This window comes from Platalea leucorodia (assembly GCF_965183815.1).
Source record: "Platalea leucorodia genome assembly, chromosome: 14".
NCBI classification, from domain to species: domain Eukaryota; kingdom Metazoa; phylum Chordata; class Aves; order Pelecaniformes; family Threskiornithidae; genus Platalea; species Platalea leucorodia.
In genome coordinates, this window is record NC_138836.1 from 14,137,042 (window position 1) to 14,152,922 (window position 15,881).

The 15,881-nt window shown below is 43.6% G+C and overlaps 1 protein-coding gene across 1 annotated transcript in view; it reads left to right on the plus strand.

The window, feature by feature from the left end:
* Positions 1–9,544: 9,544 nt before the first annotated feature.
* LOC309597304 (myosin-4-like) overlaps positions 9,545–15,881 on the plus strand; it is a gene marked incomplete at both ends in the record, with an annotated part of 35,504 nt that continues 29,167 nt past the window's right edge. Inside the window, 13 exons of the mRNA XM_082326561.1 lie at positions 9,545–9,748; positions 9,846–9,989; positions 10,083–10,239; positions 10,828–10,855; positions 10,942–11,053; positions 13,820–13,912; positions 14,009–14,072; positions 14,162–14,260; positions 14,357–14,460; positions 14,655–14,793; positions 15,206–15,324; positions 15,425–15,574; positions 15,652–15,822. Of these exons, the coding sequence (XP_082182687.1) occupies positions 9,545–9,748; positions 9,846–9,989; positions 10,083–10,239; positions 10,828–10,855; positions 10,942–11,053; positions 13,820–13,912; positions 14,009–14,072; positions 14,162–14,260; positions 14,357–14,460; positions 14,655–14,793; positions 15,206–15,324; positions 15,425–15,574; positions 15,652–15,822 (1,584 nt within the window). The remainder of the gene's footprint in view (positions 9,749–9,845; positions 9,990–10,082; positions 10,240–10,827; positions 10,856–10,941; positions 11,054–13,819; positions 13,913–14,008; positions 14,073–14,161; positions 14,261–14,356; positions 14,461–14,654; positions 14,794–15,205; positions 15,325–15,424; positions 15,575–15,651; positions 15,823–15,881) is intronic.

Consider the following 15,881-nt stretch of genomic DNA (forward strand, 5'->3'; position numbering starts at 1 on the left):
TCAAAAGCATCATTAATACTGATTTTCAATAATTCTTGAAATATTGGGGAACCCCCAGAGGGCAGGTAGTAATTTAAAATTCTGTAAATATTATCAATGTTTGTAACACTCACAATGTGTTGTAAATAATAGACTAATCATATTGGTACTGATTTGAGGCAACCACTGGAATACTTGATATGCCAAACTAAATACAGTAATTTGTACTGTCTTTCTAAGGTAGCTTAAATTGTGTTGATATTTATGAGTTTATATACTTTCTTGTTAAAAGCAACAACACTAATACAGAGATCTGTTACCGGTTTTCATTTGTATATATTTTGGTAAGCCAGCACACCACAAAACCAGAGCAGTACACAGTATATAGATTAAAAATTGCTTAATTGACAGGTGTCAAAATAATTCTGTCTGTGTAGGGTCACCAGTGGGTGGGTGTGCTTTTGGAAAGGATTGATTCTTCACCATAAACTGTTTTAACAAAAAAATGACCCAGGAGAAAATACAAAATCACTTTTATTACCAAAGAATTAGATGAGTCAGATATAAAAGACAAAACAGTCTCTGACAAAGAGTAATCATGGTTCCATTATCCCTATGGTTAAGCTAAATATGCACATAATTAAAATGCAAATGTAAGTGCATAGAGCAAATAATGAAGAATGAAGCCTGTAATACAGATGGGGGAGGAGGGATGCCAAAACCAGGTCCTGAGACTGCTAAAATGTAAAAAGTGCATGCAAGTTCGGTGCTGCAACCAGCACAGCTAATTTAAATCTTTGACACATAGCAATCGGTCAAAGAAAAATACAGTAATAATATTATCTCCATATCTGAGTAGTTATCATTGTCATTTCATGCAGTGTCTGTGCTCACACTTCAGGCCAGACTGTGACAGACTGGCAACAACTCTGATTTAAAAAAAAACAATGTAATAAAAGCATTGAAAAACATACTAAAAAAGACTCGAGAAGCAAGAGAAAAGGCCTAAATAGGACACAGCTCAACACTGCATGTTGCAATGCCAGACTTGAAGGAGTCCATTTTCTGTAACAGAATCCAATATACCCTCTTAGATGCCTTTACTTCCTATATAGTGTACTGAAATAGCAGGCAGCCAATGAGAATGGTGTAAATGCACCACGGACATTCCCTGGATTGAACCAACATGAAGCAATGACAACAATGCATCTGAAAATCCATCTCTTTCCGGATAGGGATCTGGGTCAATTTTATAAAGAGGTGATAAGATTTCATGGCCTCTAAAGTTTAAATCAAATGTTTCTTCTGTCTTTAAAATAAAGAAAAGATGAGGCAATGATGACAAATCTACTTTGCCACCTGAAGTCCTGTACAAAATAATCCAATGGTAAGAGCATTTACCCAAGCTGTGAGAGATCTGAAATCAACTCTTAGTGTAATTTGTGGAATTCAGATTCCAAGCTCTCATTCCCATAGCTATAGAGCTCTCAGCAAGCTCACAGCATGTGCATAGGCCCATGTGGGAATGGATTAACATTCTCAACATGCCTTCTGAAGTTCTACTCTTCAAGAGAAAAGACAAAGAAAAAAAAAGTCTACAGGAGCGATTGGGACACAGGCAGAGAAGTAGGGATGACTTCCTAACCTACCGGTTAGGAAATTCATCTGTTTAATCTACATGATAAACTTTATTCAAAGGCTTCTTCATATAGTTTATAGCAAGCAACCACTGATTAAATAGTATAAATGGACACTTCCTTGCTGGTGATCCTACAGAGCTGTGGTTATCTCCAGCCCGCTCATGTTTGTTCTAACTCAGCACACTTTGAAATTTTTCTTCATATCAGAGCAGCTTCAAGAGAAAGGATGGAGAGTTTCATTCCTTGCTTTCCTCATTGTAACTATCTCATAATTCAGTGATAAAGCTGCAGACTAAATTAATAATAATAAATGTGAAACGATGCCCATGAGAAAAACGTAATCCCATTTTTACACGCAGAAAGGGGTTCTAAGATGACCATCACTACTCAGAAGAGATCACACAGATGCAATAGCTATTGCTCTGAAAACATCAGCTTCTGTGCTTGGTAATGGTTCAAAAAGGAAAATCCATTGTTTTACATTATTAGGAAAGGAATAGAGCACAAAGAGAAACTATTACATGAGTGTATAAATAAGTGATGTACTCACAGCTTGAATACTGCATGTAGTTCTAGCTATACATACCCCAAAAGGAGATGAATGAACCAGGGAAGACTTAGAGAAGGATAACAATAGTGAACAAAGCAATGTGATCACTTTTGAATTAGGAATTATTAAGGAATATAAATGCATGGGTGGAAAAAGAGAGTAGATAGGAAATAATGTTTCACTGTAGATGACACCAATTAATTTTTCAGATGGATGGCTGAGAACAAATAAAAGTGGTTGCTTTTCGTAAGTGTAATTAACTTACAGGATGTTGTAAATGCTAAATGCTTAGAGGAGTAAAAAAATGACTGAATAATTTCATAGAAGAAATCCATTAAGAACTGTTTAATCTAAAGGCATAACATCAGGATCAGGGATTCCTTGAACCATTAGCTTTTGCAGGCTGGGAGAGCACTTTGGGTAAGCAGCAGTAAATGTGTACCCTGTTGTTACATTCTTTCCTGCATATCTGTCCTGGCCATGGCTGGGGACAGCACGATGGATTTGCAGGACAAAATATGTCTGTTCTTATGTTTTTGTCTAAAGGTTTTATAGGTTGAAGTGGCCCATGGCAGAGGAAGGAATTATATCTAGGTCTCTCACTGAAGAAGAGGAAGGTGGGGGGAAGAAAGCAGCTGATTTTAGGAGTTTTCAGTCCCACCTCCTTTGGTGTGTAATGCAATTTTGTGCTTTTTCTAATTAATGGCTCATATACTGAGAAAAAGGAATAGAGAACAGAAATATGGGATACAATTCATGTGACTAAAAGCAGCCAACTGACACCATTTTAGACAGCCCTGTGTTTGACAACAATTACTCTCAACTACATCCCATCCCCCAGTCAAAGCTCTTAGAAAATGCTAATCTTCATCCCTATGTGTCAACATCTATGCGCCCAACATAACACCACTTAGACATTTACACTTAGAAGACATGCTTACTTCTACTCACTACCACCTTCATACCTAATATCCAGTAGCTACCGCTGCTGCTAGTCCTGCCAGGACAAAGACAAGGCCAATGAGCACCTCCAGTAAGAGCTCTTGAGAGACTGATTAGGCTGTTGCAGAAATGGCAAGCACACGCAGACTTGGGAATCAATAGTTTAAACAGGAGAACAGGAGATAAAAAGCAAGCAAACTTTATGACTGATTCCTAGGCTAATCTCAGGCAATGAACAGGCTAGATTAAGCAGGGACTGCAGACTGGAAACTTCATAGTGTCCAGCACTAAGAACCTAAGGAACATCAGGCGCAGCACATAGACATGGATAGTTTGGGTTAGAGACAGGTCAGGGTTGAGGACCTAAAGACAGTTAGGGACAGACTTGGGCTAGGGAGCATGGAAGGACTGCAGGTGAACATGGGGAGGGATGTGAACTAGGAATGAGGCTGGAGATAGTTATGTGTAGCAAAATCCCAACATGTTTGGAGAAGTGTACATCCATGACTAGAGAGGTTGAAAAGAGGAGTGGAGAACACCATTCTATTATAATGTTCTAACCACACAGCTTCTTCAAACAAATCAGTGTTGCATGGGTGCTGCAGTGAAAAATGGTTATAGTGGTTCAAGAGGTCAAGGATGCAGTGGAAGGATGATGGTGAGCTCCCACTGGTGGTACCTTACTGGTACAGGTGGTGAAGTGGGAAGTTCCCCCAGCAGTGACAAAGTGTCAGTTGTGGACAGCCACCCTTGAGGGGCCCATAGTGCTTATCTGGGGACATTCCTCCATTCCTGACAGTGGAATTTCCTCCTCTACACTCATGACTTGGCAGGCAGCACATCCTCAACTCAAAAGCTGTCACCATGTCCAACTAGAGCATTTTTGTGAATGAGGTCTCCACCTACACACTCCTAACACAGGGACCTGGTATGCAGCAGGGCTCCAGTAAATACTTGTGAAAAACTTTATTTTCCCACACCTCCTCCCCAAACCATTGCACCTCTGTGATGGAACATTTTAAGTGATGTTAGAACACATGGCCATCTCCTCCAGCCACTCCAGCCCAGTAACCCTGCCTGGCCACTGGAGCCCAGCCTTTTGCCCAGGGACCCAGGGTCTCTGCCCAGGCTGAGGGACGCAGCTGCCACTTTCCTGTTTGCAGGTTCAACCAGTAGCAAAGCTGAACACATGTAGCAAAGACAGACACACAGACACAGAGTCACAGACACACAGACACAGAGTCACACACACAGAGGATACTGACACAAGTGGTCACAGAGACTGCCACAGCCAAGATGCTGCTATCAACAGCACCCACACAGGGTGCCATCAACAGGACCCACATGACATGAGCACAGACACATCCCCTCCTCCTCTGGGACTGGCAGAGACAGGAGGTCACTGCTGCAGGCACACACACACACTCACCAGGTTCACAAGCACATGAACGTTTTCAGATCCCTCTGTCCTCCCAGCACCTCTGCTTGGACCCCAGCCCTCTGACCCACCCCACAGTTACCTACTTGCCAGCTGGTCCAGCTTGATGTTGGCAAACACGCAGAACTCACACACTCATCCCACGGGCACCCCACATTCACAAGTCCCCCTGGGCATACCAGCACGAACTCCCCACCTGCCTGATATCCCAGCCTGGACCCGAGGCCCCCCTGCTGCCAGTGAATGCACACGCACACACCATGCACACTGGGACTGGGGAAGACACAGGTGCTCAGCTCCCCCCAGCAGCCAGCACCAGGCACACAGGTTGTTAATTCTGGTCCCACTCCAACCACTGGCACTGAGCCCCTCACTCACCCCAGTATCCCCAGTAGCTGGGTTTGGGAACACACCGTTACCATCCAAGTGGCTGAAAGCTAAAGACCCCCACTCACTCCAGTAGCTGATGCCGAGACCCCACTGGCTCCAGCAGCTGACACCACAGGCCAGGGGTGCCCCCAGCCTAACTCCAGCAGCTGGCACCAATTTTTACTCACACACACACAGAGGCCTCACCAGTGGCTGGCACTTAGTCCATGCATGCATACACATACATGGGACAGGGAGTGAGATTACACAGAGAGCTAGTCAAGAAAAGATTTAATAAGAAGATGTAAGAAGACAGGACAGACTGCGGTGGTCAGGTGCAGGGCTGAGCCAGACAAGCGCACTGACTGGCCCCATTTTACATGTGACCAGCCCCTTATACCCTTCTCTGTTTACCCCCCTCTTCGTTCCTTCCTGCTCCGCCTTCCCCTACACATCCCCTCATGGGTTTGTACAGCTCTGTCAGTTCCTGCATCCACCCCACCCCTGTCTGGGATCTCCCCTGGTTCATAATCTTATCAGTCATGAAGTCCAGGTTGATCTTCCTGGAAGTGGCACCTGTAGTTTCTTGATAGCCCATCAATTAGTGTGAACTGAGGCTTCTTTCTTCTCACTGTCTCCACCTTTTGTCAGGTCTGTGTCTCTATATATTGTTTCTCGTTCCCCCTTTTACCTTATTTTCCCAACTGACAAGGTCCCTGATCTGGTAACCTTGCTGGAATAAACATTTTCACACTCTCACATGCCTTCATCAAGTAGTGTGACTGACGGGGTTTGGTTCCTGTCACCTCCTTCCTTACCATGGCTTCCTCCCTTTCTTACTGCCCCTTGTGGTGTAAAAAACAGTCCTTAACCAGATATACTCTTAAAGATACACTCTCCTTCCACATACCCTTACAGAGCAGGTCAAAGTTATTCTGGTTAGACGTTCAGCCTGCTCCATGACATCCTCTACAGGATAACAGAGTGGCACAGAAGCCAGGCTCCTTCCCGCAGGCTGAGACCTGCAGGCCTCAGGTATTGTAAACCAACAGGCCAGGACTGCTAGACTGCCTTCTGGTCCTGAAGCTGGCAGCTGTCTTACTCTGTCCCAAGCTTGAGGCTGGTGTCAGGCTTGCCAGCACCCCATACAGTAGTATAAAGAAATTTAATGAGAGAAAAATTCTGCCTCACTAAGTCTTCCTCCTTCTCTATCAGCATGTGTGAATAGACAGAGAGGATATGATGGGATCCGTTAAAATCATAGTCCGTAAATAAATAATTGTGCACAATTAGAAAAAAAAAACAAACCTTCTTGTTGGTTAAAGCAAGCTCTTGAAGCCAGGACCCAAATGTTGCCTTATTTGGCGTTATCAGAGCTGTCTTTGGGTTTCTTCATCCTCCATCCTGGCACAGAGCAATGTGAAAAGAACAGGTCAGTGCAGCTGACTCCATACAACCTTAAACCAATCCTGTCTCTGAGTAATTAGCAGAGAGATCAGAGCTTCAACACATTTACAACTAAAGAGTAAATTATTATTGACCAAAAATAGAGCGCTCGAATGCTGTGTGGGCAGAAGGTTACATATAAAGAGCCACGGCTGAAGGCAACCTTATTCTTTGTTACCTCAGCATCTCAGGGTAAGTCCCATCTGCTTGCTTCGTACTCTGACCATGGCACCTCCACAGCTCTGCAAAGAGGTGGAATACGTAGGGGCTTTTCCTCTTATTCCCTGCTTTCAGGTCATGCTTTACATGCAATGTCAAAGTTACATGACCCAAACCACTCCAGTGCGGTGGCACAAGCAGAAGCAGAAGAGTCATGCCATGCCATTCCTTGGAGGGGCCTTCTACAAACTTTGCTACTTCCAAGCCCTATGAAAGGCACGGGAAAACTAACTCTGAAGGCAGTTGAAATTGATTTGGAAAATATATGTAATGCAGCTGATCTTTTCCTAGATGTTAGATTTATTTTCTGCAGATCATGGTAATGTGGGGAAGAACACAAGATTTTCTGTGGGATTTGGCTCTAGATTAAGAGTTGTAAGGCTCTGTGTACAGTTCAGCTGTTGGGAGAGACTACACAAGGTTTCTCAATGTTTGATAGAGCATATGCTTGAGACAATGGACTGGTTTTGATTTAACTCTCTCTGTCCTTTCTTTAACCATTCCACACAGATACTGAAAGCAGATTTCCTCCTGGGCTCTCTGAAGGTAAGGGTTTAACAAATAACGTGTAGTTTTGCTAATTGATCCTGAGCAATGAGTGAAGCTCACCCAAACAATGGCAAAGGCAGGTGTCAAACCACCATGCTGTAGAACCAGGTTCACTGAAAAGGAGATATGCTATTTTAATCAATATGAGCATATTCACAGTTCTTGGTAGGAAATACTCCATTTATCGTGAAAGAAAAATGACAGATACTCAGGCTTAGCCAAGAGGACATGAGAGACAGTGACAGTAATGTATTTTTGTGGTGTAACCTAAGATTCTGGGATTTATAGACAATTAAAATTCACCCCCTGCCATCTGCACAACTGCTGGAAGCCTGAAACTGAGGTTGTGTTCAGAGAGGAGGCTCAAAGTACAATTCAAGAAGGGTCTAAGCTTATCCTGCCTTCAGTTATTTTTCTCTGGGGTAAGGTCTAGAACATTATATGCTGACTTTGGCTTATCACACAGGTCCTGAAACCAGACAAAGTTCAGGACGATCTTGTCTCCTGTCTGATTGATAGACAGATGTTTATGTACAAAGAGTTACCTTCACAGAGAACTTAATATGCATCATTCCCTTCTAGGTTTTCTAGGGAAGGTTAGTGATTGAGTGACTGGGAGAGTTCACCAAAGCAACAGAAGGAACCCTCCACACATGTGCCTTCCATCCTAATACCAAAAACCACTCACTGATATTGGAGCTGAAAGGGATGGAAGTACAGGTTATTCTCCCAGAGAATGCCTTCTTCTCTGTTCATGAACGCATAAAGATCTGAATTTTACACTATTCCCACCAAAGACATTCAGTAGTTTAACAGGCTGTGCCCCTTGAGAAATTTTCTGATAACCTATTGGCATTTTCTGATCCTCTGCTTAACCTTTTCATGGACACTGTGAAATAACTTCTCTCTTTCTTTCATGTTGCTTCCCTTGAGCCAGTCAGAGGCAGGATCACATAGGCAAAAATGCTGGGCTCTCTATACATAGAATAATACTTTCAATGTACATTAAAGGTTCTGGATTCTGTGCTTTGAAATTCCTGTGTATTAAAGGCTCTTAAGAGATGCAGTCTCTCAAAGTCCTGCAAGGTGCATATCCCATAGCAGAAAGGTTTTGCTGAGAGAGAACAGCACTTCTACAGCGATGTGTCCAAAAGCAGCATTACAAATGCCTTCAGACTCCTTTCATCATTTTCTTGCACATAAAATCACTCTGTGTTGATTGTTTCAGTACTGTGATGCCTTGGAATTTGAGTTGTTCAATTCTGTCCTTTTATCTTTTTTAGTACCGCGTGCATCAGACAGCCCATGAAGTAGCAGGACTTTAGAAATTTTTTATTTTGTTTTTGCTAGCCTGTATATTAGCTTACCTGGGGAAGAACATTCTGTTTATGCTCGTTCCTGCCTACATTATTTCTGCCTGTGTTATTTCCAGATGATGTTGAATTATCCATGTCAGTCCTTCTGACTGTAGCAACCAATAGCATCTATTTGTGTTGAAGAATTTTTACTAGATATTGCTAAAAATGTAAAATAAAACCAAGCATAAAGCAGTTTTCTGAAATATTTCTACTAGACAAATCCCTAACTGAATGATTGGTACACATTAATTGTCTTTTAATGATTCATAACCAATATTAGTCTACATAATATGTTAAAGCTAAAAGGTACTTTGTAATTGAAGTTCATTGAAATGTTATATCAAGTACTGATTTACCTAGATAATACTATGCTATTAACTATTACCTCCAATATAATTATATTCCTTTATTAACTAATTTTGCCACAGATCTAAAAGGATGTTTTATATTTGGTTCATATGATAAATAGGTTTGGCTTTAGATAGGTAATGATTGACCCTCACAATTTGTTCCAGTGCTTGGTACAGACAGAAACTAGTTGAAATTTCCTTGCTTGGTATTAAAACATAGAAAACAGAAGGGTGGAAATAATACCTCCACTTAGAAATTATGTGTGAGAGCTAATCTGCTTAACTTATGGATCTTACTTGTGTCTAAATTTTTAGATGTCTAATGAAACAAGCTATCTGAGTGGCTATGTGTATGCGGCTTTGAGAAGTATGTGGCTGTGCAGCTGGGTGAATAGCAGGGGAAGGTACAGCAGGAGAGGCTTCTGAAGACTTCTAGCTTGATATTCTCTCTGCCCTCACTTGGGCACACAGGCATCCCGTTTAAGGGGGATGTCTTCAAAGACACCTCTGTCTACAAAAGGGACTTTCTTTATTAGGACTTCTTCAGTGGGTACTTAAAATTGAGGCAGAAGTTAAGTGCCTGACGTTGTTTAGTCCTCCTCTTCCTTTTAGTCATTGAGCATGATCACTTTCTGGATAAATATAAATTACAAATGCACACGTTCTCTGAAACTTCTCTGCATTCCTCCAGAGCAACTCCAGCCATGAGTTCAGATGCAGAGATGGCAATCTTTGGAGAAGCTGCTCCCTATTTACGGAAGCCTGAGAAGGAGAGAATTGAAGCCCAGAATCGCCCATTTGATGCTAAGGCAGCCTGTTTTGTAGTGGATGAAAAGCAAATGTATGTGAAAGGTACCATACAGAGTAGAGAAGGTGGCAAAGTCATGGTTAAAACATATGATGATACAGTAAGTGATACCAGCTGTTACTCATACATGATCCTCCAGTTCAGGCAGTTCCCTGGCTTAGATTCCTTCTCCTGATGTTCCCTTCTGGTTTTGTCAGACTGTGACTGTAAAGGATGATGAAGTCTTTCCCATGAATCCTCCCAAATTTGATAAAATTGAGGACATGGCCATGATGACCCACCTCCATGAACCCGCTGTGCTGTACAACCTCAAAGAGCGTTATGCAGCCTGGATGATCTACGTAAGTACCAGCAGCAGTCTTCCTCTGGGCGGCTAGGAGGAACTGCTCTGCCAGGCTAAGTGGAAGCCAACGTGCTGTCTCCCTTCCTCGCAGACCTACTCGGGTCTCTTCTGCGTCACTGTCAACCCCTACAAGTGGCTGCCGGTGTACAACCCAGAGGTGGTAGCTGGCTACCGAGGCAAGAAGCGCCAGGAGGCCCCTCCACACATCTTCTCCATCTCTGATAACGCCTATCAGTTCATGCTAACTGGTGAGTCATTTGGCAAGAATGGGAAACCCTGACATATGCAGGGCTGGCTGCTTGGTCAAGGAACACTTCAGGCATCAAGGACAGTTCAGGCATCTTAGGTGTTATTCTACTCAGTGCCTGATGGCAACAGCTCCCATGGCCCTATGGCAGAAGTCAAGATTAGACTGCCTGTGGCACCTTAATGACCTTTGTGCTGTCAGATAATGAAGGAAAGGCAGTAGCTAGCTATATGGCTTTGTGCCCACTCTCCTCGTACGGAATTTAAAGAAGCAGTAAGGAAGGAACACAGCAGAGAATCTGATTCCGATTAAACAATATTTAAGCCAAGGTCTATACATAAAAGAAAACAAATACTAAGTGGGAAGCCTTATAAAGAACCACCACTTGGAGTTAGATTTTGGGCTGCTCCATCCCTCTTTGTCCAAAAAAATCCACGTGCAGACTAATGCAGAATTTACCTTATCTGGCTACAAAGTGATAAATACAGTTACAATATAGTTCTTTCCCTTGAAGTCAGTTAGTGATGTCTGAGGAACAAAAGCTCTCCACATCTCATTTGAACAGCTCTTTCTGTGACTTTGTTTTCAGATCGTAACAATCAGTCAATCCTTATCACGTGAGTACATTTTGGTATGTGTGACAAAGCTGACAGAGAAGTAAAAATGTTTCCTGTTTCCTGTAACAATATTTTAATTTCAACAGCGGAGAATCCGGTGCAGGGAAGACTGTGAACACCAAGCGTGTCATCCAGTACTTTGCAACAATTGCAGTTACTGGTGAGAAGAAGAAAGACCAACAGCCTGGCAAAATGCAGGTATGTCATTGGCTCCCCCTTCCAGTGTTTGACCAAGACTGTGCCTGCAGAGCAGAAATTATGAATGCGTATTTTTGGGCTGCAGGACTATCAAAAGGCAGAAAGCATAGCACAACTGAGGAGACAGTCAGGATGCACAGTCCAAGCACACCCACACTCGTTTACCCCTGCTACCTGGCCTCCTTCCCTCCTTTAGAGAAACTCTACTTAAAGAAACATTTTCTTACTGGCCCAAGACTCAGTTTCTCTCCAGTTTCCATTTACACAGGGGAAGTCTTAAACAGGGAGAGGAAGATAATATAAGACAGCAGTTTTCTCTGTGCTGACTGTCTGTCTATGTATCTATCCATTAGTATTCTACGAGATCGGCCACATCCACAGCACCTGAGTGGCTGCAAGTGACAAGAGAGCAGTTGTTTCCCACGGCACGTGGTTGTGCCATTCCTATTCCTTGTTTCATTCCTGTTGACAGGGGAAGTGCAGGAACTCTGAACTCCAGAGTGGTTGTGTTGAAGTTGAGTCATTTCAATTGCATCAGGTAGTAGTTTGCACCGGCTTGTTCTCCTGCCTGTGATGAACGTAACGGACCTGAGGGGCAGCATAAGAAAAGGGACAGACTTGGGACAGCTGGGACCACTTGCCTGACAGATAGAAAGTAACCTCAGAAAAGATCCTTCCAGGGAAGAAAGCACATGCTCTGATGCCCCTTTCTGCTGAGCAGCCCAGCTGCTGCAACCTGAGCCCACTGGTGCATTTGCAAGGCGTGGGCTTCATTCCCTAGCACAGAGCAAGCAACAAACATCCTTGTGGCACAAGTGTATGTCACCACGGTCTGTGAGATGGTATGTGCATCAAAGCGGGTGACATGTGTCAGCGTGTTATTTGAGTACACAAGGGCACAGCAGAACCTAAGGAGATTCCAAGGCTGAATATTCTTTTCACACTCAGAGGCAGGTGTCTGTGATTGATGGGTTGTTATGGCCAAGGCAAGTTCATCACAAGCACTCTTTCCATCAGCACCATTTCAGAATCTCCTGGGCTCAGCTTTCACCAGCTGCTCACTATGCTGGGACTGATCTCAGAAAAACTTTGAGACAGCTGAGATGTGTACTGACCATGTTTGATATAAGGAAAATCACCTGGCTCTCAGATGGACAACCACCTGTTCTGTCCTCTTCCAAGTTTATTCACAGAATACTCTATTTTTTTAGTATTCAGATCTCTATAACAGTAGTATGTGCCCCTTCATAAGAACATTAAATAAAACACTCAGGTTATAGTTCTGTCTTGCCCAGCATCCTATCTCAGATGCCGGCTGAAATCAGATGCCAGGCAAGAGTATATGAATAAGGGAAGCATGTAACAGCATTTGCCCAGAATACTGTCTCAGCCTCCAGCACTTTGTCACCCAGCCTGTAGACAGGACTCCAGAATGAACCTGTGTAAAGAACTGCCATGTCTTCTTCTGTGCTGTTCTCCATGCATGGTGCTCCCTTGTGAGTTCCTTGGTCACAGCGGTGCACTAAAAAGAGGTTTGGGGTTGGTGTAGTCAGCTGCACTCACAAACATCTCCTCTCAGATGAGGAAGTTCATTTAGAAAGCTGAAAGATACACGTGAGAGGGCATTACTCTAGGGATTTGGGATTTTTTATTTTTTTATATATATTTATGTGTATATATAACTTTATATGCTACTGTATTGCCTTAATTAAAAAAAAAAAACATAGAGAGCTTCATATGCTCCTGTGTTGCCTTAGTTTTATAGGGTCCATCTTCATGGTGGACTAATAAAAACTAATTTAAGCCCGTTGTGCCATCTGCAGACAGTGTTGGGAATGGCGCTCCCTCGCTCTCCAAGATGTTAAAGGCTGCACTACGTACAAAGATGCAGCAACTTGAGTATCTTTCATCTAGATAAAAACTGATTTTTTGTGCTGGAAATTTCCCTGGCAACACTTTCATGCCCTGACTACTTAGGGATCAATCATGACTTTGCTACAAGCCTTGAGAAAAGCTTTGCTCTACCATTCCAAAAAAGCACACGGTGACTCTGCTTCCTGCACTGTATCGCACAGAAAAGGAGAGGCATAAAGTCACAGAAGCTTCATTCCTCTCATATTTTTGCAGTTAACAAGAGTGATACAATATTGAAACTTTACATGTTGATCATTCCTTCTGCGGTCATGCAGCAAAAAACTCAGAGAGTTCTCTGCTTTTTTAAGTTTGGTTTCTGAGTCTCAAGCTTTGTCCATGTCCCACTCTTCGAAGCATGTCTGGAGATGTATTTCTGCATTCTGAAAGGCTGCTGGTTGTTTGAATGCAATTGCAAAACTTTACATTCTCCCTTGCTAGGTGCTTCCTACTAAAGGCGGTACCTCTCTCTGTGTCCTGGGCTGGAGTAACCTCCAGAATTTTCACATTTTCTTTAGCTGCCATGGCCTTTGTGAATGGGAATGTGGAAGCACCTCTCTCACACAGATTTCAAGCTCCCTGAGCTCCACTGTAGTGACTCTGTATATGGTACCTGATATATCACAGCGGGTACGAGAAGGAAACAAAATACAGATATGTCTTTCATCACTCTTCCTTTTGAAACCAATGGCAATATTCATAAGTGATGGCTGATGAGTGCTTAAAAACTCTGCTAAATTTTAGGTTAAAATCACATATGAATTGTAAAAATGATCTGTTTGTAATACCTCTTTTGCAATATTTGTTATTAACCTGTAGTGGAGTTCGATAAGAAGTTTTTTTTCCTGTAACTAGGGAACTCTGGAGGATCAGATCATCCAGGCCAACCCACTGCTGGAGGCCTTTGGCAATGCCAAGACCGTGAGGAATGACAACTCCTCACGCTTTGTGAGTTCATTTCAGATTTGTCAGAATGCAGACATCTAATACATGGCTCATTCATTGACCACTATAACCAGTGGGTTGATCTGTACTGTTTGATAGGGAAAATTCATCCGGATTCACTTTGGAACAACTGGCAAGCTGGCCTCTGCGGATATCGAAACCTGTGAGTTGGAGCAAGTCAGTGTATGCAGAATTTGTGCATTTATGATCTCAAGTTTACCGGGAGACGAACGGCATCTCTCTTTTGGTTAGATCTTCTGGAGAAATCCAGAGTGACTTTCCAGCTGCCCAGTGAAAGGAGCTATCATATTTTTTACCAGATAATGTCCAACAAAAAGCCAGAGCTCATTGGTGAGTGTCAGCAGTGCTGGGCTTGGCCCAGCGAGTGCTTTCCCTTTCCACTGTGACCTGCCCCCGTGCAACCAAAGGTGCCCCGTCTACCTGCAGATCTCCTCCTTATCTCCACCAACCCCTATGACTTCCCCTACGTGAGCCAAGGAGAAGTCACTGTTGCCAGTATTGATGACAGCGAGGAGCTGCTGGCGACGGACGTGAGTACAGCGGAGCCCTCGTGGCGGCCGCGGGGCCGGGCCGGTGCTGCGCACCCTCGGTGCGGGCAGGGCAGCGGGGAGGCAGGGGGAGAAACCCCACCTTCCCACAGCAGCACACATGGCTGTTAACAGCACCTTGTGCTTCAGCCCTTGCTCTTCTCTGACCTGCCCTGACTTGCCTGTTGCCTCTGCAGAGCGCTGTGGACATCCTGGGCTTCAGCCCCGATGAGAAGGTGGGGATGTACAAGCTGACGGGAGCCGTCATGCATTACGGGAACATGAAGTTCAAGCAGAAGCAGCGGGAGGAGCAGGCAGAGCCGGACAGCACAGAAGGTAGCGTTGACTGCAGAGTTTGCTTGTGAACTGCACCAGGAGACAAGGTAGCAACCCCGTCCCATGAAGTGCCCAACACTTTGAGAATGATTTTCCCTTCCAGAAACTAAATTCTTTAAGTTTGTTGCAAGTTCCACAAAGTCAATGGTTGAATTTATGCTCCGAAAGGAAACAGAAACATAAAGATGAAGCCTTGCTGCAGCCCTCCAGATGTGGAAGAGGAGCGTGCTGCAGCTGAGACGCTGCCTCTGTTGGGGGGAAAACATTCTCCATGACATTGGGGAGGAGCTTCCCTTGACAATAGGTGCATTTGAGTAGCACTGAAAGTAGGCTCCTTGTAACAGAAACATCCTAGAGGACCAGGACACCTTTCTTTGTCTCTTTTGAACTCGTTTGCTGTCTCTTATCCTAGTGGCTGACAAAGCTGGCTACCTGATGGGTCTGAATTCTGCTGATATGCTCAAGGCTTTATGCTATCCCAGGGTGAAAGTCGGGAATGAGTATGTAACTAAAGGACAAAATGTCCAACAGGTACCTAGACAGCTGATCAGCTTTTCATTTTATTCAGACAGTTCTTTCAACTTTAAAGCTAACTCAACTTTCATTACTGTCATGGCTGTGTTTCTTATAGGTATACAATTCAGTGGGTGCATTGGCTAAATCAGTCTATGAGAAGATGTTCCTATGGATGGTTGTTCGAATCAACCAACAGCTGGATACCAAGCAGCCCAGACAGCATTTCATTGGTGTCCTGGACATTGCTGGCTTTGAGATCTTTGATGTGAGTTACAGTAAGTATGCTTGCCCATTGATGACTTTTTCAAACTAACTGGCATTTTTTTATATTTGAATTTGCAGTTCAACAGCCTGGAGCAGCTGTGCATCAACTTCACCAATGAGAAACTGCAACAGTTCTTCAACCACCACATGTTCGTGCTGGAGCAGGAGGAGTACAAGAAAGAGGGAATTGAATGGGAGTTCATTGACTTTGGGATGGACCTGGCTGCCTGCATTGAGCTCATTGAGAAGGTAGAGGAAATCTTTTCATTTTAGGAGAGCACATTTCTTTCATGGTCATTTATTTTAGT